A 25,886-nucleotide genomic window follows, 5' to 3' on the forward strand; every position below is an offset into this window, starting at 1 on the left:
TGATGAAAATAGCACTTTAGGTCTCTGTGGTCTTCCTTTCAAAAACCTGTAACTCTCGTCTAAACATCAGAAAGACATCAGACAAATTCCAGTAGATTTTACGAAAATCCCCAATCAGGACTCCTAGAAACCGTGAAGGTCATCAGAAACAAGGAAAGTCTGAGAAACTATCACAGCCAAGAGGAGCCTAAGTAGACATGGATATTTAATGTAACGTCGTATCCTAGAGGGATTTTACAGAGGGAGAAACGGGTCTAGGAGGAGAGACCCATCCAAGGTCTTGGAGACCCTCCAGGTGGATAGACTCTCAGAAGCATGCTGATGTATTAAAGAATGATGGACCTGGTATTCCTTTTCATACACAGTGAATATCTTGATTTTTTTTTTTTTTAATTTGCAACTTAGATGAGACTTCCTCCCTCCTCTGACAGCCCTCAACTTCTATTGCCCAAAAGTCCTGTAAAATTTGGTAGGCAAGCACCCCGTGGGAATCAGGAAACTCAATGGGCTGGAAGAACGGTCCTCAGAGCTCCTTCAGATCACATCTTCCCATTGAGCACAAGAAAAACTGAGGCCTGAAGTAGGAAACAGTGTCTCGCCTATTGCTACTGCGGTACGTTGCTGCCACACTTAACTCATGCTTTCTCACTTGCAATATTCCAAACGCTCTGTACTACCTGGATGTGAAGAACCAGTTTAGGGCCATGGAGGAATTCCGGCCAAATCCTAGCTCTATCTCTGCCAACCTCAAGGCAGTTAAGGGCAACCATGTGGAAAATGGTTTGGTACTTAGCAACACATCTTTTGCCCCAGCCCCAGGTCCCTGCCAAGCAGAAAGCCCAGGCCTGGCAGGCTGAGGCCTGAGACACAAAGACAGCATCCAATTGGGGTGTATGGAAAGGGCACATCTCGGCCTGGCTGGCAGGCCACACTCCCCTGTGTGGCCCCATCCGTCAGCCACCCTCAGGGATCTAATTTTTCAGCTCGGCATACGGTACATTTTCTAAATGTGACCCTGTTGCTGTTATGAGAATCAAAGTGCTCTGACCACAAGATCATAAATACCAAAAGTGATGGCTAATGGCAGTGGCAGTTTGCAAAATGCCAAATGGCAGTGAGAAGCGGACGCCATAAATTACGGTCCAACTCCTCCATTCTCACGTAGGTGTTTTGTGGGTTTTTAATGATAAGATCTGCTTTCAAGTGGACTTACAGGGGCTCCCCATGAATTCAGAGAGAGCTTTTAAAAATACTTCTAACAGATGCTAAAACGAAAACTAGAAGAACCTACCACTTCAAACATAAAAACAAGTTTATTAAAAATGCTTTATGGGGCTTCCCTGGTGGCACAGTGGTTGAGAGTCCGCCTGCCGATGCAGGGGACATGGGTTCGTGCACCGGTCTGGGAAGATCCCACATGCCGCAGAGCGGCTGGGCCCGTGAGCCATGGCTGCTGAGCCTGCGCGTCCATAGCCTGTGCTCCGCAACGGGAGAGGCCACAGCAGTGAGAGGCCCACGTACCGCCAAAAAAAAAAAAAAAAAGCTTTATGTATAATGGCCAAAATATGGAAAGTGGCTCATTTGAAGATGGAGACATTTAGTGTGAAAGTGGTAATGATTACAATAATAGTAATGACAACAGCTAAGATGTATTGGGTAATGCAATGGGCTAAGCATCCTACGTGGATTATTTTATTGAATTCTCACAAGAGCTTCATGTGGTTGGTCTATGGCTGTCCTTATTTTACACACGTGATAATTCAGGTTCCAAGAGATTAAGCTATTTGTCCCAGGTCATGCAGCAAGCTGGTGAGTGACAGACTGGAGCTGTGAACACGCGGGGTCTAGCTTTAGAGCTCGGGATCCAGAGGGCCCTGCCAGTCCCGTTCCAGCCACAGCAGACCTAAGACGGAGCACACTGAGGGCTCCCAAACCTCAACACACATCACTGTGCACTCAGAGAGGCCTGGGACTACGTAAATGTCAAACTGTGGGACCCTGTCATCAGCACAACAAACAAAAGGGCAAACATTTAGAAAACACAACGGATCCCTATTTTCATGCAACTGTGAACTTCTAGGCCTGACTTTGTAGCCTCTGTGCCTTGATCAATAAAATGAGGGTGATACGACCTTCTGGCAGTTAGGAAAATTTGGTGAGATCACATATGTGAAAAGCTTCTTGAAAACCCCAAGGCACTGTACAAACGGTGTTGTTAATGAAAACACAGAAATAAAATGGATCAAGTCAAGCGTTAACATGCCTCCTCTCCTGTCCCATTTACGGAGGCAGAGACTGGCGCTCAGAGAGATGAGATAACTTGCTCAGGGTCTCGGAATTGAGAGGCAGAGGCTCGGCCACAAGAGAGCATCTGGAGGGCTATTTGTTCTTCCCATTCTCACTGCCACCCTCAGTCCCCAACACACACACACACACACACACACACACACACACACACACACACACACACACATGCCCCAGGGCTCCAGAAAACACAGTCTAAGACCTCCTGAGGAAGTCACCCCCACAGGTCCCCCCAGAGCTGGAGCTCAAATCAGTGTTCCTGTCTCCAGGAGGTAGTTCCTCAAAGAGCACAGCCTGAGGACAGGTGTCACTGCGGTGTCAGAAACAGCCCATCTGTTCTGCCCTAAGCAGTGTGTACAGCTGCCGCTGTGGCCCGTGACCCGGGGGTGGAACCTGCAGACCCATCATTAAGACCAAGAGGTCCCCCCATTTCACGCTTATGTGGTTTATGCGCAGCTGGCCAGGGACATTTCTGATGAGCATGGGGAGAGAAGCAGGCCTGTGCTGGGCTGTGAGGGGACTGTGGCCCAGTGCCACCGCCAGCTGTCTAAGGACATGTCTCCAGGCTCTGTGTCCTTCCACAAATTTCATTCCTTTGGGAACTGTCCCACTTTTTCACAAAATTCTTTGCATTAAACCATTTCCCTCAGGGCCTGTTTCCTCTAGTTTCTGACTTTCATAAAGCTGTAGAAAGGAAAGTTACAGAGTCGTAGAATCTCAGCTCAGAGGATCTTAGATGCTAAAGCTTGTCTACCTCAACCTCCCACCTCCACCCCTTCCTCCCATCTGGCAGTTAGGTCCCCTCTAAAGCATTCCTGCCAAAGGGTAATCCAGCCTCTGCTTGAATACCTCCAAGGATGGGGAACACACTACCTTATGAGGCAGCTTGTTCCATATTCTGAATAATGTAGCGAGAGGTTGACAGCACGGACCCTGCCCAGGTCTAATGACAAGGCGAAATGAAAACACAGGGATGCTTGTTCAAAAATTAAGAATTTCAAGGTGGCAAGAGCAGAGCAATGAACCAAGTGCAGGGCCCTTCTAAGCACAGGGCCCTGGACAACTGCACTGGTCGCAGCCCACGTGGCCTGATTCTAATGGCCGATTCCAAGGGTTCAGATCCCACTTACTAACCAGGACTAGCCTCACGTGTAAAATGAAGGTAATGCTATCTATTTCATAAACTTGTTTCTGAGGATGATATGAGTCACGATGTGAAGTGCTTAGAACAAAACCTGGCACAAAGTAAACGCCATCATTTTTGTGCCCAAGACGCAACTACGGAAAGAAAAAGAAGTCCATGTGGCATTCTCCAAGCTAGCACTTTTGATATCTGCACACGGCGCTTACAGCCTTGTAAGCCCTCCCTTTACCTGGAGCAGAGTTTCTGGCTCTTGCCACCACTGCCAGCCACTAAGGGCACAGGTAGGAACAATCACAGCCACCATCATGGACAGATGCAGTTTTGTGGAACCTGATGTTTGTGTTTTGTGGGGTGAGGATAGGGGTGAGGAGAGGGTCTTTAAGAGAAAGAATACGAAATGAAGACAGGCACATGACATATTTTTTATATGTTGCTAGATGTAGTCCCAACTCAATTTTCTCACTGCAGGATCCTAAAAATGCCTGTGGTCACCCCCATACCACAGGCCAGGAGGGGGGGTCAGATTTGAGAGAGGCAGCGGTCTTAATTGGGTGTGGTTAAACCATCTCGCTTTTGCAAATTTTAAGAGAACATATGACCATGGAATATGTTGCTAGGCCCCTCCCAGGGCCGTGAAGGGGAGGGGCCGTGAAGCTTCACGGTAAACCTGATGCTGGTACCATGGCTCATGATGTCTGCATAAGATATTCAGTAGAAAAGTAAACTCCCTAAGGAGCGAGGCACAGTCCCAGGTCCTGTTGATTCCAACCCTTAAATGTCTGTCTCCTGAAGGTGTCTACTCCTCTCCATCGTCCCCTGCCTGGGCTTCACGGCTCCCAGATGGCTCCTCCACTAGCACCCTGGTCCCCTCCTGGCCAGTCTCCACATAGCAGCTGCAGCGATCCATGCAGAATTAAAGCCTGACCATGTAAATCCTACAAGGGCTTCCCACTGACATTGGGATACAATCTTAACTCCTCACCACGGAGCACATCTTCCTTCCAAGACCCCCACCCACCCCTTCTGGTCCCAAACCTCACTGTTCAACCCTGCAAGGTCAAGCCCCAGTCAGACAAGCAGGATGCTCTGTCTGGAATCCTCTCCTCATCCCATTCTCCAACCTGGCTAACCTCATCCTTTGATATTCGCTTAAATGGTACTTCTCCCAAGAAGCTTTCCCAGGGCCCCCCAAAGCATAAACAAATCCGAGTTGGGCACCTGTGTGCTCACACTGCACCCTCCACGTGACCCACAAAAGCGCTTCTGTCACCTTCTTGCCATTACAGTACTTAACAATCTGGCTCTCAACGAGGCTGAAAGTGGCACGAGGGAGGGCCCTGCCTACCCGGTATCCTCGGTGCTAGCACAGTATCAGAAGCATGGTTAGGTGTGCAACACCATGTGCTGTTGAATGAGTAAGCATCTCAGAATGCCAAAAACAGAGGGCCACGGTGCCACGAGCACTGGGGTGGCGCTCTGAAGAGCCACAGCCCCATCTCAGCGCTGCCACATAACCCACTGGACAACCCAGGGCAACAGCCAGGCCTCCACGCCTTGGGGCCACACACTGTGTTCAGAGACCAGAGCCTTGGCTCCGCCAGGGCCGCCAGCAGAGAGCCGGCCTCTCCTTGCAGAGATGGGACAGTGAGGCCGTGTCCTTTCTGCTGAGTCTCCTCAGCACAGAAATCTTACAGGAGCAGGCTGGCTTCAGAGCCCTTCATTTATTATTCATTTACTTCCTTGTAACACTGCTGCTGCAGCACGCAAAGGACACAGCCCTGGAATGGACTTCCCACCTACCTGCACGCTAGCACTGATTCACCCCAGCCAAGGCACATGGCTTCTGAGTTGTCTATTTTCGACAGCCCAACGAGCCTGGGATTTGCAAAGAGCCAACCGGGAGACAAGACATCCTCTCTCCCATTAATAATGCTCTTTAAACACTCCACACATTTTCATATTTATCATTTCCTCTAAAATATCCTATATACATAACATTCCTCTGAGGGATGGAGCTCAGGGTTTACTATCTTCATTTTATAGATGAGGAAACTGAGGCTCAGGAAGGCTGAGTAACTTGTCCAAGGTCAGACAGCTCCTAAGTGGCAGAGCCCATGAGAACCCGAGGGGCAACTGACTCCACAGCCCACACTCTACCGCACAGTATTCTCCCTTCTGCATTCTAAAGATATTTTTAGGAATGATTTTTAATATCCAGAACATATCTACAAATTAATTTTTGTTCCCCAAGACAAATAAGCTTGAAAAATAGGAAAAAAAATGTGACAGGAAGTTGAAGCTGCTTCACACTGTATAAAATTAACCATGTGTCCAGTACAAGTCCCGCCCTCTAGCCATGGTGCACTCCTTTCTAGTGTTCAAGCAAGCTGGCTCTCTGTGGCCTCAGGGCCCCGTCCTTGCTGTTTATTCCACCTAAAACTCTTCTCCTGGCTTCTTTCCAGACTTCAGGTCACAGCTTGACCATCACTTCTTCAAAGAAACTTCCTTGAACCCTCTCCCTGACTCTCCTACACCAATCTGTTTATTTCCTCACAGCACCCATCACCATTGTGTTATTAATGTTTTTCGCTTGTTTATCGTCTGTTTCTTCCACTAGAATGCAAGCTTCCTGAAGGCAGGGAGTGGTTTTTGCACCAGTGCACTCCCATCCCATAGAACTATGCCTCCTGCACTGAATAAATCAATAAATCTTATTGGCATTTGACCACTGTTATAGCCCACAGTAGCTCATTTATAATAACCAAATTACATACAATAGCCAAATAATCTTCAAACAATCAAATATAGGAAGAAGGACAGATAACAGCCTTCTATTTTTATTAAGGATAAAAATAAGAGGCCCAGAGAAATGAAGCAGCTTGTCTGAAGCCATACAGCAATGAAAGATGGAGCTAGACCTTGAACCCACCAGTGATCTGGCTTTCTAATACTGTCACATTTTATAAAAATCTGCTTAAAATATTTTTCCTTCAGTTTCTTCCCACTGCCTTAAAGATTCTCACAGGTCACTGTGCTGTTTGCTGAGCCGTCTGGCTCTCCCTCCCATGAGGGCAGAGAGCCACCCATGCCTGCAGCATTTCTTTGAGCTGACATACTGCAAGGGAATGTGAATTAACCGGCTCTCTGGAGTGAAGTTAATCCACAACCCAAAGTATGCAGAATCCTGTGCAGAAAAGCTGATGGACACGAAAACCTGGGTTTCTAGGATTCCAGAATGCAAAGGCAAGCATGCAAGTATCAAAGGACTTATCTGTAACCGAGAGAGCTAAAACGTGTACACGGAAGAGATATGCTATCAATAAGGCTGCTACCAAAACCATGACCTAGAAAACACAGGCATGACTTTGAGACGACAGACCAAGGTACTGCCCCATCATGGCCTCGTTCCTCCCAAGAAAGCGGGCTTCACTCTCATTCTAATATGCCCATGGTGAAAAATAAAACCCAAAATTAAATTAATCAAAACCCAAACTTTAGGGCTTCCCTGGTGGCACAGTGGTTGAGAGTCTGCCTGCCGATGCAGGGGACACGGGTTCATGCCCCGGTCCAGGAAGATCCCACATGCCGCAGGGCGGCTGGGCCCATGAGCCATGGCTGCTGAGCCTGCGCGTCTGGAGCCTGTGCTCCGCAGCAGGAGAGGCCACAACAGTGAGAGGGCTGCGTACCGCTAAAAAAAAAAAACCCAAACTTTACAGCTAATAGGAAAAGGAAAGTCATCTCTCGCCCTCTATACAATGGAAAAGCTGAGGCTGTTCAATTTCAAAGTTATCTAACCTAGTGATTCCTTGACTTCTGATTTCAATGGACTTGAAAAGATTCCCCCCCAACACCAAAATGTTGGGAAGAGACCTAGTGTTGTCAGCTTTGTGTTCTGTTCAATAAATACATTCAAACAAACCAAGGAGACAAACAACCTATCGTCTGCTACCGTTTCAGAAAATAAAGGACATATTATACCAAGTTGGAATGATATCCACTTGGGATAAGTAACACAATAAGCTCTTTGATAAAACTCACTGTTCTCTCCCCATTTTTTCTTTAATTTTACCTTGGACTGGTGAAAATTTCAACAACTGGAACAAGTCTGTGGACCAGTGACTGGGAATTACAGATCCAACCCATCCCCCTCATCTACAAATAAGGCGACGGCAACCCCAAGGTTCACAAAGCTGATTAGCAATAGGCCCTCAGGAAGAACAGTATGAGAGTATACAATAAGGGCTGACTCTAGATGTGGTGGAGTACAGGTATTTTAATCAAACTAAAACAAAACCTCAACTCTGTTGGCTTAGGTGATTTAGTAAAAGGGAAAGATGTAAAGCCCAGGGCTTCATTAGATGGTCTTAATAACACAGTGTACAGACTACCATATGGGAAAAATAAACCCCTCCCTCCCTTGGTTTTCTGGTGTTTACCAAAGGAAAGGAAAACAAAACTGACATAAATGCAATTAATCCCACAGAAGAAACAGTTTCTAACAACCACAACATACAATGTTTGAGGCTAGGGCTTCCCTGGTGGCGCAGTGGTTGAGAGTCCGCCTGCCGATGCAGGGGACACGGGTTCGTGCCCCGGTCCGGGAAGATCCCACATGCCGCGGAGCAGCTGGGCCCGTGAGCCACGGCCGCTGAGCCTGCGCGTCCGGAGCCTGTGCTCCACAACGGGAGAGGCCACAGCGGTGAGAGGCCCGCGTACCGAAAAAAAAAAAAAAAAATGTTTGAGGCCCAACTTTCATTTCCAGAAGTATGGTAGACTGGATACTCTGATAAACCACTACCTAAAAACAACCAAAAAAGCAGAATAAAAATGTAAGAAAGGAAACAAAATCATATATTTTTAAATGTATTGGTAAGTTTGCAAGAAAGTAAGAAATAATCAGAAACCAAAAACCAAACGAAAATAGGAAGCCAGAAGCAAGGAGAAGTGAAACTGGCTTTTGTCTGAGGGCATTTACTAAAACAGGTTAACACCAGTGTTGATTTGCACATGTTCTTACAACACAGGACACAGAGGACAAAGCCAGAGTCCACACCAGGTGGGGAGTTGTATAGGGATCCACTCTATACCAGCAATCACATAGAGCTAGGACTCCCTACATCACCCAGAGGACTGGCTCAAATTTCAGCAATGAGTAAATGGGGTGGGAAAGAATCTCTCTTGAGAATTTGTTGCCACAAGCCAATCCTCGTACAAGTTTGTGGTCCATAATCAGAGTATCTGGGAGGTATGAAAACTTCAAACTGAGAATTTAGTGTAAAATGATCCCACCATGTATGTGGCACAACCAAATGCCAATCCTTCCTGGAGGAACACACCTTCAGAGAATTCCCACAGAAAAGGTTCCACGAAATATGAGTCCATGGTAAAACAAACGAACATACAAAATGTATAAAGAAATGAGGTACTAGAAAAGCAGTGAAAAGAAAACACACAGCAAAATCAGACCTGCCAAAAAACCCTTCAGTGATCAGAAAAAGAATGTGTTTAACATGCTTTAATAAATAAAAAGGATTTAAAATATGAAAAAATAATAAGAGACTATGAAAAAGAACAAGTAGATTTGAAAAATATCTAAATACAACTTTTAGAACTATACTACTAGGAAAAAAAAAGAAAAACCCTCAGTAGGTAGGTAAAACCGTAGCCTAACTAGCTCAAATAGCTGATTAACTAGAAGAGAACTCCAAGATAATTATTCAGAATGCAGTACTGAGGGAAAAAAAAAAAAAAAGGAAGGGAACCCTCATCCACTGTTGGTAGGAATGTAAACTGATACAGCCACTATGGAAAACAGTATGGAGGTTCCTCAAAAAACTAAAAATAGAACTATCATATGACCCAACAATCCCACTACTGGGCATATACCCAGAGAAAACCATAATTCAAAAAAACACATGCACCCCAATACTCATAGCAGCACTATTTACAATAGCCAGGACATGGAAGCAACCTAAATGTCCATCAATGGAGTAATGAATAAAGAAGATACATATATTCAATGGAGTATTACTCAGCCATAAAAATGAATGAAATTGGGTCATTTGTAGACGTGGATGGACCTAGAGAGTGTCATACAGAGTGAAGTATGTCAGAAAGGAAAACGCAAATATCGTATAATAACGCATATATGTGGAATCTAGAAAAATGGTACAGATGATCTTATTTGCAAAGCAGAAATAGAGACACAGACGTAGAGAACAAATGTATGGATACCAAGGGGGAAAGGGGTGGGGCAGGAGGAACTGGGAAACTGGGACTGACACATATACATTATTGATGCTATGTATAAAATAGACAATCGATGGGAACATACTGTATAGCACCAGGAATTCTACCTAATGCAGTGTGGTAACCTAAATGGGAGGGAAGTCCAAAAGGGAGGGGATATCTGCATGTGTATACCTGATTCATTTTATTGTGCAATGGAGGCTAACACAACATTGTAAAGCAACCATATTCCAATAAAAATTAATAAAAAAACAAAAAGGAATACTTGAGGGAAGCTAAGAGACATGGAAGATATGGTGGAAAGTTCTTAAAAATGTCTAAAGTTACAGTAGGAAAGGAAAGCGAAAATGGGACAATGGAAATATTGAAGAGATGATGGCTGAGAAATTTCCTACTGATAAAAGACAATAATCCAAGATTCTGAAAGACTAATCCCAAGCAGGATTTAAAAAAATACACTAATACCAAAGCCAGACAAAAACATTGAAAGAAAGCTACACAAAAATTCCCTCTTCAAAACAGTTATTAAAATTCTAAATATAATTTTAGCAAATCAAATCAAACAATATATTAAAAGAATAATAAATCATGACCAGTGGAGTTTATCCCAGGAAAGCAAGGTTGGTTTAGCATTCAAAATCTGTCAATATAATCCACATATTAACAGATTAAAAAAGAAATACCAAATAATCATTTCAATAAATACAGAAAAAGCTGTTGACAAAATTCAACATTTACTCCTGATTAAAACAAAAAAATCTTTCAAGAAACTAGAAAGGAACTTTCTCAATCTGATAAAGGCCATTTACAAAAAAGCTACAGTTAGCATCACATATAATGTCACCATTAAGACTAAATACTTTCACCCAAAGATCAGAAACAAGACAAGGATATCCACTCTCACAGCTTTTATTCAACACTGTACTGGAGCTTCTAGCCAGTGCAATAAGGCAAGAAAAAGATACAAAGTCACCTAGATTGAAAAGATTTGCAAAAGACATGATTGCCTATGTAGAAAAACTGATGTAATGTACACAAAAGGCTATTAGAACTAATAAGTGAGTTTAGCAAGTTTGCAAGAGACAATATATTAAAAAACAAATTGGGGACTTCCCTGGTGGTACAGTGGTTAAGAATCCACCTGTCAGTGCAGGGAACATGGGTTCAATCCCTGGTCCAGGAAGATCCCACATGCTGCGGAGCAACTAAGCCCGTGAGCCACAACTACTGAGCCTGCATTCTAGAGCCTGTGAGCCACAACTACTGAGCCCGTGTGCCACAGCTACTGAAGCCTGCGTGTCTAGAGCCCATGCTATGCAACAAAAGAAGGCACTGCAATGAGAAGCCTGAGCACCGCAATGAAGAGCAGCCCCCACTCTCTGCAACTAGAGAAATGCTGCATGAGGCAACGAAAACCCAATGCAGCCAAAAATAATAAAAATAACTTAAAAACCCAAAAAACAAACAAAAAAATTGTATTTTAAAATATTAGCAATGAACAAGAAACTGAAATTTTTGCAATAACGTTCATGACAAAATCCAAAATTATCAAATCCACTGGATAAATCTGAAAAAGATGTAAAGACCATAAACAACAAAATATTGCTAAGGTAAATAAAAAACTCTATCAAAAAAGCTATGCAATATACAAAAGAATAACTATTGATGAGATGTCCATTTTTCTAAAACTGACCAATGGATTCAATGTAATCCTAATAAACATCCCAGCAGGCTCTTTTACAGTAATTGGTAAACTGATTCTAAGACTCATCTGGAAATGCAAAGTACCTGGAATAGCCAAAACAACTTTGGAAAAGGATAAAGTTGGATAACTAACACCCGATTTCAAGACATACTATAAAGTGACAGTAATCCAGACAGTGTGGTACTGGCATAAAGAAAAACAAATAAATCAATGAAACACAATAGAGGGTACAGATATAGACCCACAGATATATGAACAACCGATTTCTGACAGAGGTGCAAAGGCAATTAAGTGGAGAAATGACAGTATACTCAACTAATAATACTAGAACAACTGGATACCAATATATAAGAGGAGGGGCAGGGAGGGGGGATGGGGATGAGAAGGAAGAGGATGAGGAGGACTTTGATCCATACTTCATGCTACATACGATAATTAACTCAAAATGGATCACAGCTCTAAATTTAAGACCTAAAATTATAAAGCTTCTAGAAGAAAACATAAGAAAAAAACTTTGTGACTTTGGGTTAGGCAAATATTTCTAGATATGACACCAAAAACATGATATATAAAGGAACAAACTGATAAATCAAACTATATCAAAATTTAAAATTTCTGCCACTGTTAACAGAATAAAAACACAAGCCACAGACTAGAGTAAATACTGCAAACCATGTATCTGATAAAGGACTTGTATCCAGAATATAAAGAACTCTCAAAATTCAATAACGGGAAACCAAACAACCCAATTTTTAAAGAATGGGCAAAAGATTTAAACAAACCCATTACAAAGAAGATACACACAGGGCAGAGAAGCACATGAAAAGATGCTCAGCATCACTGGTCATCAGAGAAATACAAATTAAAACCACAATGAGATTCTACTACACACCTATTAGAATGGCTAAAATTGAAAAGACTGATAACACTAAGTGTTGATAGTGATGTGGAGTTGGTAAAATTCTCAAACACTGCTGCTGGGAACTTAAAATGGTACCACCACAACTTTTAAAAAGTTAAATAGAGCAGATCCTCAGTATCTGTTGGGAATTGGTTTCAGGATTTCGTGAGGATACCAAAATCCATGGATGCTCAAGTTCCTTATGTAAAATGATATAGTAGCCTCCCATTTACTTTTTTTTTTAATGTTTTCTTAAACACCTTTACTGGATTACAATTGCTTTAGATTATTGTGTTAGTTGCTGCTGTATAAAAAAGTGAATCAGCTATATGTATACACATATCCCCATATCGCCTCCCTCTTGCATCTCCCTCACACCCTCCCTATCCCACCCCTCTAGGTGGTCACAAAGCACTGAGCTGGTCTCCCTGTGCTATGTGGCTGCTTCCCACTAGCTATCTATTTTACATTTGGTACTGTATATATGTCTATGTCACTCTCTCACTTCATCTCAGCTTACCCTTCCCCCTCCCCATGTACTCAAGTCCATACCCCACGTCTGTGTCTTTATTCCTGTCCTGACCCTAGGTTCATCAGAACCACTTTTTTTTTTCTTAGATTCCATATATATGTTAGCATAGGGTATTTGTTTTTCTCCTTCTGACTTACTTCACTCTGTATGACAGACTATAGGTCCATCCACCTCACTACATATAATTTCGTTTCTTTATATGGCTAAGTAATATTGCATTGTATATATGTGCCACATCTTCTTTATCCATTCATCTGTCAATGGACACTTAGGTTGCTTCCATGTCCTGACTATTGTAAACAGAGCTGCAATGAACATTGTGGTATGTGACTTTTTAAATTATGGTTGTCTCAGGGTATATGCCTAGTAGTGGGATTGCTGGGTCACATGGTAGTTCTATTTTTAGTTTTTGGGGAAACCTCCATACTGTCCTCCAAAGGGGCTGTATCAACTTACATTCCCATCAACAGTGCAAAAGGGTTCCCTTTTCTCCACACACTCGCCAGAATTTATTGTTTGTAGATTTTTTGATGATGGCCGTTCTGACTGGTGTGAGGTGATACCTCACTGTAGTTTTGCTTTGCATTTTTCTAATGATTAGTGATGTTAAGCATCCTTTCATGTGTTTGTTGGCAATCTGTATATCTTCTCTGGAGACATGTCTATTTAGGTCTTCTGCCCATTTTTGGATTGGGTTGTTTGTTTTTTTTGTTACTGAGCTGCATGAGCTGCTTGCATATTTTGCAAATTAATCCTTTGTCAGCTGCTTCGTTTGCAAATATTTTTTCCCATTCTGAGGGTTGTCTTTTCGTCTTGTTTATGGTTTCCTTTGCTGTGCAAAAGCTTTTAAGTTTCATTAGGTCCCATTTGTTTATTTTAGTTTTTATTTCCATTTCTCTAAGAGGTGGGTCAAAAAGGATCTTGCTGTGATTTATGTCATAGAGTGTTCTGCCTATGTTTTCCTATAAGAGCTTTATAGTGTCTGGCCTTACATTTAGGTCTTTAATCCATTTTGAGCTTATTTTGGGTATAGTGTTAGGGAATGTTCTAATTTCACTCTTTTACACATAGCTGTCCAGTTTTAGTGTTAGGGAGGGTTCTAATTTCATTCTTTTACACGTAGCTGTCCAGTTTTGCTGTTAGGGAGTGTTCTAATTCCATTTTTTTACATGTAGCTGTCCAATTTTCCCAGCACCACTTATTGAAGAGGGTATCTTTTCTCCATTGTATATTCTTGCCTCCTTTATCAAAGATAAGGTGACCATATGTGCATGGGCTTATCTCTGGGCTTTCTATCCAGTTCCATTAATCTATATTTCTGTTTTGGGGCCAGTACCATACTGTCTTGATTACTGGAGCTTTGTAGTATAGTCTGAAGTCCAGGTGCCTGATTCCTCCAGCTCCATTTTTCTTTCTCAGGATTGCTTTGGCTATTCGGGGTCTTTTGTGTTTCCATTCAAATTGTGAAATTTTTTGTTCTAGTTCTGTGGAAAATGCCAGTGGTAGTTTGATAGGGATTGCACTGAATCTGTAGATTGCTTTGGGTAGTACAGTCATCTTCACAATGTTGATTCTTCCAATCCAAGAACACTGTATATCTCTCCAACTGTTGGTATCATCTTTAATTTCTTTCATCAGTGTCTTATAGTTTTCTGCAAACAGGCCTTTTGTCTCCTTAGGTAGGTTTATTCCTAGGTATTTTATTCTTTTTGTTGCCATGGTAAATGGGAGTGTTTCCTTAATTTCTCTTTCAGATTTTTCATCATTAGTGTATAGGAATGCGTGCAAGAGATTTCTGTGCATTAATTTTGTATCCCGCTTCTTTACCAAATTCATTGATTAGCTCTAGTAGTTTTCTGGTAGCATCTTTAGGATTCTCTATGTATAGTATCAAGTCATCTGCAAACAGTGACAGTTTTACTTCTTCATTTCCAATTTGTATTCCTTTTACTTCTTTTTCTTCTCTGACTGCTGTGGCTAAAGCTTCCAACACTATGTTGAATAATAGTGGTGAGAGTGGGCAACCTTGTCTTGTTCCTAATCTTAGTGGAAATGGTTCCAGTTTTTCACCATTGAGAACGATGTTGGCTGTAGTTTTGTCATACATGGCCTTTATTATGTTGAGGTAAGTTCTATGTCTACCTTCTGGAGAGTTTTTATCATAAATGGGTGTTGAATTTTGTCAAAACCTTTTTCTGCATCTATTGAGATGATCATATGGTTTTTATCCTTCGATTTGCTAATATGGTGTATCACACTGATTGATTTGCGTATATTGAAGAATCCTTGCATTCCTGGGGTAAATCCCACTTGATCATGGTGTATGACCCTTTTAATGTGCTGCTGGATTCTGTTTGCTAGTATTTTGTTAAGGATTTTTGCATCTTTATTCATCAGTGATATTGTCCTGTAGTTTTCTTTTTTTGTAACATCTTTGTCTGGTTTTGGTATCAGGGTGATGGTGGCCTCAGAGAATGAGTTTGGGAGTGTTTCTCCCTCTGCTATATTTTGGAGGAGTTTGAGAAGGATGGGTGTTAGCTCTTCTCTAAATGTTTGATAGAATTCGCCTGTGAAGCCATCTAGTCCTGGGCTTTTGTTTGTTGGAAGATGTTTCATCAGAGTCTCAATTTCAGTGCTTGTGATTAGTCTCCTTATATTTTCTATTTCTTCCTGGTCCAATCTTGGAAGGTTGTGCTTTTCTAGGAATTTGTCCATTTCTTCCAGGCTGTCCATTTTATTGCCATATACTTGCTTGTAGTAATCTCTCAGGCTCCTTTGTATTTCTGCAGTGTCAGTTGTTATTTCTTTTTCATTTCTAATTCTGTTGATTTGAGTCTTCTCCCTTTTTTTCTTGATGAGTCTGGCTAATGCTTTATCAATTTTGTTTATCTTCTCAAAGAACCAGCTTTTAGTTTTATTGATCTTTGCTATTGTTTCCTTCATTTATTTTTCATTTATTTCTGATCTGATCTTTATGATTTCTTTCCTTCTGCTAACATTGGGGGGTTTTTGTTCTTCTTTCTCTAACTGCTTTAGGTGTAAGGTCAGGTTGTTATTTGAGATGTTTCTTGTTTCTTGAGGTAGGATTGTATTGCTATAAATTTCCCTCTTAGAACTGCTTTTGCTTCATCCCATAGCTTTTGGGTTGTCGTGTTTTCACTGTCATTTGTTTCTAGGTATTTTTTGATTCCCTCTTTGATTTCTTCAGTAATCTCTTGGTTATTAAGTACTGTATCGTTTAGCCTCCATGTGTCTGTGTTTTTTACAGATTTTTCCGGTTATTGATATCTAGTATCATAGCATTGTGGTCGGAAAAGATACTTGATACAATTTCAATTTTATTAAGTTTACCACGGCTTGATTTGTGACCCAAGATATGATCTATCCTGGAGAATGTTACATGAACACTTGAGAAGAATGTGTATTCTGTTGTTTTTGGATGGAATGTCCTATAAATATTAATTAAATCTATCTGGTCTGTTGTGTCATTGAAAGCTTCTGTTTCCTTATTTATTTTCATTTTGGATGATCTGTCCATTGGTGAAAGTGGGGTGTTAAAGTCCCCTACTATGAATGTGTTACTATCGATTTCCCCTTTTATGGCTGTTAGCATTTGCCTTATGTATTGAGGTGCTCCTATGTTGGGTGTGTAAGTATTTACAATTGTTATATCTTCTTCTTGGATCGATCCCTTGATCATTATGTAGTGTCCTTCTTTGTCTCTTGTAATAGTCTTTATTTTAAAGTCTATTTTGTCTGATATGAGAATTGCTACTCCAGCTCTCTTTTGATTTCCATTTGCATGGAATATCTTTTTCCATCCCCTCACTTTCAGTCTGTATGTGTCCCTAGGTCTGAAGTGGGTCTCTTGTGGACAGCATATATACAGGTCTTGTTTTTGTATCCATTCAGCCAGTCTATGTCTTTTGGTTGGAGCATTTAATCCATTTACATTTAAGGTAGTTATCGATATGTATTTTCCTATTACCATTTTCTTAATTGTTTTGGGTTTGTTACTGTAGGTCTTTTCCTTCTCCTGTGTTTCCTGCCTAGAAAAGTTCCTTTAGCATTTGTTGTAAAGCTGGTTTGGGGGGGTGGGGGTGGAATTCTCTTAGCTTTTGCTTGTCTGTAAAGGTTTTAATTTCTCCAGTTGAATCTAAATGAGATCCTTGCTGGGTGGAGTAATCTTGGTTGTAGGTTTTTCCCTTTCATCACTTTAAATATGTCCTGCCACTCCCTTCTGGCTTGCAGAGTTTCTGCCAAAAGATCAGCTGTTAACCCTTTGGGGATTCCTTTGTATGTTATTTGCTGCTTTTAATATTTTTTCTTTTTTTTTTTTGCGGTACGTGGGCCTCTCACTGTTGTGGCCTCTTCCGTTGCGGAGCACAGGTTCCGGACACGCAGGCTCAGTGGCCATGGCTCACAGGCCTAGCCGCTCCACGGCATGTGGCATCTTCCCGAACTGGGGCATGAACCTGTGTCCCCTGCATTGGCAGGCGGACTCTCAACCACTGCGCCACCAGGGAAGCCCTGTATTTTACTTTTGATAGTTCGATTACTATGTGCCTTGGAGTGTTTCTCGTTGGATTTATCCTGTGTGGGACTCTCTGCGCTTCTTGGACTTGATTGACTATTTCCTTTCCCATATTAGGGAAGTTTTCAACTATAATCTCTTCAAATATTTTCTCAGTCCCTTTCTTTTTCTCTTCTTCTTCTGGGACCCCTATAATTCGAATGCTGGTGCATTTAATGTTGTCCCAGAGGTCTCTGAGACTTCCCTCAATTCTTTTCATTCTTTTTTCTTTATTCTGCTCTGCAGTAGTTATTTCCACTATTTATCTTCCAGGTCAATTATCCATTCTTCTGCCTCAGTTATTCTGCTATTGATTTCTTCTGGAGAATTTTTAATTTCATTTATTGTGTTGTTCATAATTATTTGCTCTTTAGTTCTTCTAGGTCCTCGTTAAACATTTCTTGTATTTTCTCCATTTTATTTCCAAGATTTTGGAACATCTTTACTATCATTACTCTGAATTCTTTTTCAGGTAGACTGCCTATTTCCTCTTCATTTGTTTGGTCTGGTGGATTTTTACCTTGCTCCTTCATTGGCTGTGTGTTTCTCTGTCTTCTCAGTTTGCTTAACTTACTGTGTTTGGGGTCTCCTTTTCGCAGGCTGCAGGTTCATCATTCCCGTTGTTTTTGGTGTCTTCTCCCAGTGGGTAAGGTTGGTTCAGTGGGTTGTGTGGGCTTCCTGGTGGAGGGGACTGGTGCCTGTGTTCTGGTGGATGAGGCTGGATGTTGTTTTTCTGGTGGGCAGGACTGGTGTGTTTTGGGGTGTCTGTGACCTTATTATGATTTTAGGCAGCCTCTCTGCTAATGGGTGGGGTTGTGTTCCTGTCTTGCTAGTTGTCTGACATAGGGTGTCCAGCACTGGAGCTTGCTGGCCTTTGAGTGGAGCTGGATTTTAACACTGAGACGGAGATCCCTGGGAGATCTCTCGCCAATTAACATTACATGGGGCGAGGAGGTCTCTGGTAGTCCAATGTCGTGAACTCGGTTCTCCCACCTCAGAGGCTCAGGCCTGACACCCGGCCAGAGCACCAAGACCCTGTCAGATGCATGGCTCAGAAGAAAAGGGAGAAAAAAAAGAAAGAAAGAAAACAAAAAATAAAATAAAGTTATTAAAATAAAAAAAATTTTTAATATTTTTTAAAAGAGTAATAAAAAAAAAAGAAGAGAGCAACCAAACCAATAAACATATCCACCAATGATAACAAGCACTAAAAGCTAAACTAAGATAAATATAAAAATCAGTAACTAGTCTATTGCATACAGCAAACCCCAAATCTACAGTTGCTCCCAAAGTCCACCACCTCAATTTTGGGATGATTCGTTGTCTATTCAGTTACTCCACAGATGCAGGGTACATGAAGTTGATTGTGGAGATTTAATCCTCTGCTCCTGAGGCTGCTGGGAGAAATTTCCCTTTCTCTTCCTTGTTCGCACAGCTCCCGGGGTTCACCTTTGGATCTGGCCCCACCTCTGTGTGTAGGTCACCTGAGGGCGTCTGTTCTTCGCTCAGGACGGGGTTAAAGTAGCAGCTGATTCGGGGGCTCTGGTTCACTCAGGCCGGGGGTGAGGGAGGGGTACGGAATGCGGGGCGACCCTGTGGCAGCAGAGGCTGGTGTGACGTTGCAACAGCCTGAGGCGCACCATGTGTTCTCCCGAGAAATTTGTCCCTGGATCACGAGACCCTGGCAGTGGCGGGCTGCCCAGGCTCCTGGAAGGGGAGGTGTGGATAGTGACCTGTGCTTGCACACAGGCTTCTTGGTGGCTGCAGCAGCAGCCTTAGCATCTCATGCCTGTTTCTGGTGTCCGTGCTGATAGCCATGGCTCGTGCCCGTCTCTGGAGCTCGTTTAGGCGGTGCTCTGAATCCCCTCTCCTCGCGCACCCTGAAACAATGGTCTCTTGCCTCTTAGGCAGGTCCAGACTTTTTCCTGGACTCCCTCCCGGCTAGCTGTGGTGCACTAGCCCCTTCAGGCTGTGTTCAGGCAGCCAACCCCAGTCCTCTCCCTGGGATCCAAACTTCGAAGCCAGAGCCTCAGCTCCCAGCCCCCGCCCACCCCAGTGGGCGAGCAGACAAGCCTCTCGGGCTGGTGAGTGCTGGTTGGCACTGATCCTATGTGCAGGAATCTCTCCGCTTTGCCCTCCGCACCCTGTGCTCTCCTCCGTGGCTCCGAAGCTTCCACCTTCTCCCCCGCCCCCACCCCCCACCCCCGCCGTCTCCTCCAGTGAAGGGGCTTCCTAGTGTATGGAAACCTTTCCTCCTTCACAGCTCGATCCCAGAGGTGCAGGTCCCATCCCTATTCTTTTTTCTCGTTTTTTCTTTTTTCTTTTGCCCTACCCAGGTATGTGGGGGGTTTCTTGCCTTCTGGGAAGTCTGAGGTCTTCTGCCGGCATTCAGTAGGTGTTCTGCAGGAGTTGTTCCACATGTAGATGTATTTTTGATGTATTCGTGGGAAGCAAGGTGATCTCCATGTCTTACTCCTCTGCCATCTTGAAGGTCCTGAGCCCTCCCATATACTTTAAATCATCTCTAGATTACTTATAATACCTAATACAACATAAATGCTATATAAATATTTGCTGGCCCATGTCAAATTCAAATTTTGCTTTTTGGAACTTGCTGGAATTAAAAAAAAAATTGTTTTCAATCCAGTTGGTTGAATCCACAGATGTGGAACCCGTGGATATGGGGGGCCAACAGTATACACCTAACATATAATCCAGCCATTCCACTCCTACAGATTTACCTAAGAGAAATAAAAGCATATGCCTATAGAAAGACTTGAACATCAATGTTCACAAAAACTTTATACTAGCCCCAAAGTGGAAATAACCCAAATAGCCACCAAGTAAATGGATAAATAAACAGTGGCATGTCCATACAAAGGAATATCACCAACCAATAAGAAGGAACAAACTATTGTATATGCTACAACAAGGATGAATCTCAAAATAACTATGCTGAGTGAAAGAAGTCAGCTTAAAAAAAAAAAGTATACACTGTGTGACTCCATTTGTGTAAAATTCTATAAAATACAAATTAGCCTATAGTGATAGAAAGTAGATCAGTGGTTGCCTGGGGAACATAGGAGAATGGAAAGGACAGGATGGAAGGGTTACAAGCATAAAGGGACATAGGAAACTTTGGGGGATGATGGATATGTTCATCATCTTGATGTGGTGATGGTTTCATGAGTATATACACAGGTCAAAACTTACCAAATTACACACTTTAAACATGTGTAATTCACTCTATGCCAATTATACCTCAATAAAGCTGTTTCTAAAAATCTACGTCATAGTGAAACTGCAGAACATCAAAAAGAGACAAAATCTTAAAAGTAGCCAGAGGAAAGACAGACTTAATGTAAAGGAATAATCATTATATTGAAACAGGAGGGAAGGGGGCAGGGCACAACCTTTAACAGAATGATATAGCCATAGTACACGATGAAAACTAGTGAGAAACAATTGGATCCAAGATAGCCGTGAATCTTCTGCCATCTTGGACCCAGTTGGTTCTCACTAGTTTTCACCGTGTACTATGGCTATATCATTCTTTTAAAGGTTGTGCCCTGCCCCCTTCCCTCCTGCTTCAATATGACCCCTGACTTCTCAACAGCTGTAACAGAATCCAGAAGTCAGTAGAATAATGTATTGAATATATAATGGTAGACAACTGTCAAACTAGAATTGTATACCCAGCAAGGACAGGCGCAAAATAAAGAAGTTCTCAAGCAAAACCTAGAGTTTGCTATCAAGAGACCCTCACTCAAAGAAATTAAAAGAATATGCTTCAGGTAGAAGCAAAGTGATTCCATTTGGAAGGTTTGTGTGAAACCGTAAGAGTACAGTCTTATGGAATTAAAAATAATAACTAAGATACATGACAATAGCTTATAAGTCAGAAGAGGGGGTGATCAAAGCTGAGGGGTTCACTAAGATCCTTGTATCGGCTGGAAGAAGAGTAAATATATTGATTAATTTTAGACTCAAAATACAGGTTAAAATTTCTTGGTTTACTACTCGAAGTGTAGAAATAGAATACTGAACTCTCTTAGTTGAAGACAAGAAAAAAGTAAAATGAGAAAAAAATCCAAAAGAAGGCAAGAAAGGGCAGGGGGAAAAGAAAACATGAAAAGGTGAGACAATAAGAAAGCCCAGAAGAAGATGGCAGTAATAATTCTCCACTAAAATGTGAACTTCTTGTGGACAGAGGCTGTGCTATGTTATCCACTGTATCTTCAGCACCTATCATAGTGTCTGGCTCATATTAGACACTTTGATAAATATCAAATGACTGAGAGTTTGCCGAATGAGTAAATGTTTGGATGAACGGATGGTTGTGGTACATATTTGGTCTTTGTCTCAGGTTCCTGGCACAAAGCTCCTAAAACCTTTGGAATTTCCAGTCATAGGAGTGTCCTCTGTCATTCATAAGAAGCCCTTCTGAGGATACCTGAGCTTATGGTAATGAGGTTGCTTAGGGTAGGACCCCCCCAGGTAGCCCTGGGATGGGAGTGGTCACTAGAAAGGCCACCCACGGACCTCTGGGAAGGGGAAAGGGGCTGCTGCAGATTAATGTCTATAAAAACTCTTGAATAAGGAGATCTGATGAGCTTCTGGGGGTTGGTAAACATGAGAGGAGGGTGGCACACCCTGGTTCCTCTCAGGATCCTTCTGGACCTCACCCTTCATCTAGGTGTTCATCTGTACCCTTTATAATATCCTTTATAATCAACTGGTAAACATAAGTAAATGTTTCTCTGAGTTCTGTGAGCTGCTCTACCAAATTAATTGAACCCGAAGAAGGGGTCGTGGGAACCTCTGATTTATAGCTAGATAGTCAGAGGCACAGGTGACAACCTGGACTTGTGACTGGCATCTGAAGTGGGGTAGTCTTGTGGGACTGAGCCCTTAACCTGTGGCATCTGACACTAACTCTAGGTAGAAAAGTGTCAGAATTGAGTTAAATTTGTAGGACATTCAGTGCCACTAAGAATTGGAGAATTGCTTGGTGGTGTTGGACAAAACCCATCAGAATGGTAAATGAATGAATATGGTTAACTGAATGAATACAGAAATGTATGAATAATATAAAGCTTCATTTGGGCCAGAAGTTTCAGCCTTCTCCAGGCACCCAGGCACCACTTCATTTATCAGAATTAGCCAACAAATTACTGACAGGACAAATGGAGTTTCTCTCTTTTCACTGGCCACTGTCTGGGAGCAATGAAGTATGCAAGATACAGATGGACAAAGAAGGAGGAGGCGGCAAGGGACTGGGACAAATTAATCCCAGATTACAGAAAAGTTGATAGAATAAAAATCACGGGGCTTCCCTGGTGGTGCAGTGGTTAAGAATATGCCTGCCAATGCAGGGGACATGGGTTCGAGCCCTGGTCCGGGAAGATCCCACATGCTACAGAGTAACTAAGCCCATGCGCCACACCTACTAAGCCTGCACTCTAGAGCCTGTGAGCCACAACTACTGAGCCTGCATGCCACAACTACTGAAGCAAGTGCGCCTAGAGCCTGTGCTCCGTGACAAGAGAAGCCACCGCAATGAGAAGCCCAAGCACCGCAACGAAGAGTAGCCCCCGCTCTCCGCAACTAGAGAAAGCCCGCGTGCAGCAACGAAGACCCAATGCAGCCAAGAATAAATAATTAATTAATTAATTTTAAAAAAATTCATGTATGGATGGGAGATAGCTTCCAGTTTTGAATTATGTAATTATCCCTTCCTGTCCATTTCTATAGCTAATGCCCTAGTTGGGGCCCTCAATACCTACAGTAGGGACCACAAGGTCCTCAACTGCTTTCTGTACCTCTTCTACATCCTTGTCCATCTAGACTTCATCCCATCAAGATACACAGCCACCATGAAATCACTACCCACCACCCTCCTGCTCAAAAGATTCAATGGATCACAACTGCCTTCCAGAATCAAATTCATACATCTTAGCCTGATTTTCAAGGCCTTTTAAGAACTGATTTTCATCACCCTTTCTCTCACCATTCTCCTTGAAGAATACTAGGCTTTAGTCAATAGATCCCATGACCATTCTCACCTCTGAGTCCTGGCTTACACTGTTCCCGTCAAGCATTCCCCTTCTGCCACCTTTGTTACTGAGGCTGGGTACATTCTTCAAGGCCCAAATCAAATGTTAACTCTTCCATGGTGCTTCCTGGTACAGAGCCAAAAATAAATTTTTTCACTTCTTACTCTATAACACCCTGTTTACAACACTCTTAGGATTCTTAACACACCCTATCTTATGCTCTATTTGGGAGGCAACTTAGCCTAAAGGTTATGTACATGGACTTTGGAGTCAGACAGACTTGGCATTGAATCCAGGTCTGCCATATCCTATCTGTATGAACTAAGGAAGTTACTTAACTTTTCTAAGCCTCAGTTTCTTCATCTGCAAAGTGGGGAAAATCTGTATCAGAGGACTATTCTGAAGATTGAATGAGATCATGCCAGTAAAGCCATAGCTTATAACAATAATTATTATCACAACACATGTGTCATACCATCTCTGCCATGGATGTGAGTCTCCTGAGAAGAGTATCCATGTTTGATGATGTTTCTACCTTTCTTTCTATCTCCTCTAGTACCTAGTACGGTGTTTTTCTTCAAATTATGCAAAATAATTTCCAAATCAAGAATTAATGTGATATTAAATGTGCTTTCATTCATGTTGGTACCACATTAATATTCTACAGAATTCTTAAGGTTTGTCACATTTGTTAAATATTCAATGTCTTTCTTATCCCTGGAAACCCCATATGCTCCAGATTTTACTAGATGATACTGACACCTTTTTAGGAAAACAAAAAGGCACAGTCATGGGCTGGAAGAATATATTCACAAAACATATATCAGACAAGAGACTTGTATTACAGAATATATATTAAAAAAAACTCTTAAAACTCAATAGGACAACCCAATTAAAAATCGACAGAAGATTTTAATAGACATTTCACAAAAGATACAAAATGGCCAATAAACACATGAAGAGATGCTCTTCATGAGAGCATGTAAATTACATGTGAGAAACGTAAATTTCATTTCTTCACACCCATAAGGACAGCTAAAATTGAAGACTGACCATTCCAATTCCAAGTGCCATCAAGGATGCCGAGCAACAAGAACTCTATCATACAGTGATGGTGGGAATGCAAAATGGGACAAGTACTTTGGAAAACAATTTGGTAGTTTTTTAACAAATTAAACACACACCTACCATACCACCCAGCCATTCTATTGTTTTGTAGGTATTTTCTCAAGAAAACAAAAATATATATCCACACAGACTAGCACACAAATGTTCAAAAGAGTTAGATTTCTAACAGCCAAAAGCTAGAAACACCTCAAATGTCTCTCAACAGGTGAATGGGATGAATCTCGGTATCATCATGCTTAGTAAAAAAAAAAAAAAAAAAAACAGGCAAAAAGGAACACAAACTGTGTAGTCCTTCTACATAAATTTCTAGAAAATGCAAGCTCATCTAGAGAAACAGAAAGCAGGTCGGTGATTGTGTGGAGACAAGAGGGAGAGATAGGTTACAAAGAGGCACCAAGAACCTTTTGGGGGATGATAGGAATGCTTATTATGACTGTGATGATCTTTTCACAGGTTTATACATATGTTAAAACTGATCAAGTTACACACTTTTAAAGTGTGCAGTTTACTGTACTTCAAATATACCTCAACAAAGCTGTATGAAAAAAAAGTACTGATACTTTAAAAAAAAACTTAACGACAACAACAACAAAATAAAGCAAGTGAGCCATTCACGGGCGAAGGGAGCAAAGCCTCAAGTTGGTCTGAAAGCTGCTCCTGAAAGTGCCGTCTCAGCATAAAATAGAGGCAGGAAGTGAGGCAGACAGGCCTCGAATTGCAGTGGGGAGCGCCATAAATGTGGTTTGGATATGACTGGCTCTTTGAGGCTGGCTTCGTGGCAAAGCTAATTTATTCAGTGCCCAAGTCCCTGGCAGTCCAGTACTTCGAGCCTGAGACAGATGTCAGGTTGCATTCCTGTGGGCTTTCTTCTTTTCCTGCGTGTGTTTCAGAAAAGACTTCTGAGTGCCCTGACGCCTTCACCCAAAAGCAGAGTTATAATGGAGATTTCAGGCGTGGATGGAGGCCTAAAGACACAGATCCTGAGAGGTCGAGTTTTCACGCGGCTCCACGCACAAACGTGCAGACTGAGCACAGCACAACCCCAGGGGGCGCCATTCATAGTCGCTGTGAAGCAGGTGGTGCCTCTGGAGGGTGCAGGACCAGGAATGAAAGTGGCCCTGGGAGGTTGGATTCCCTGCTCCAGCCCTACCCCCAGGAAGTATTTGCCTTCCTAGTGCTCTCTTCATCGAACAGTATTTCAAGAGAAAAGCTTAAAAGTGAAATGTCAGTAGAATAGGCAAGTCAGGAAACTGCACTCATGACCATGCCCATTCACCCTGCTTCGCCCAGTTCT

At 42.3% G+C, this 25,886-nt stretch overlaps 1 protein-coding gene across 5 annotated transcripts in view; it reads right to left on the minus strand.

Annotated features, from left to right (window-relative positions):
* Positions 1-25,886, minus strand: part of GALNT10 (polypeptide N-acetylgalactosaminyltransferase 10) — a 227,358-nt gene that overhangs the window by 169,826 nt on the left and 31,646 nt on the right. The window contains exon 2 of one of the 5 annotated variants that reach the window (XM_032626930.1): positions 23,474-23,590. The exons of the other annotated variants lie outside the window; for them this stretch is intronic. Coding sequence (XP_032482821.1) covers positions 23,474-23,509 — 36 coding nt within the window. The 5' untranslated portion in view covers positions 23,510-23,590. The remainder of the gene's footprint in view (positions 1-23,473; positions 23,591-25,886) is intronic. 5 annotated transcript variants of the gene reach the window in all.

The sequence above is a fragment of the Phocoena sinus genome, chromosome 3 (genome assembly GCF_008692025.1).
Source record: "Phocoena sinus isolate mPhoSin1 chromosome 3, mPhoSin1.pri, whole genome shotgun sequence".
In the NCBI taxonomy this organism is placed as follows: Eukaryota; Metazoa; Chordata; class Mammalia; order Artiodactyla; family Phocoenidae; genus Phocoena; species Phocoena sinus.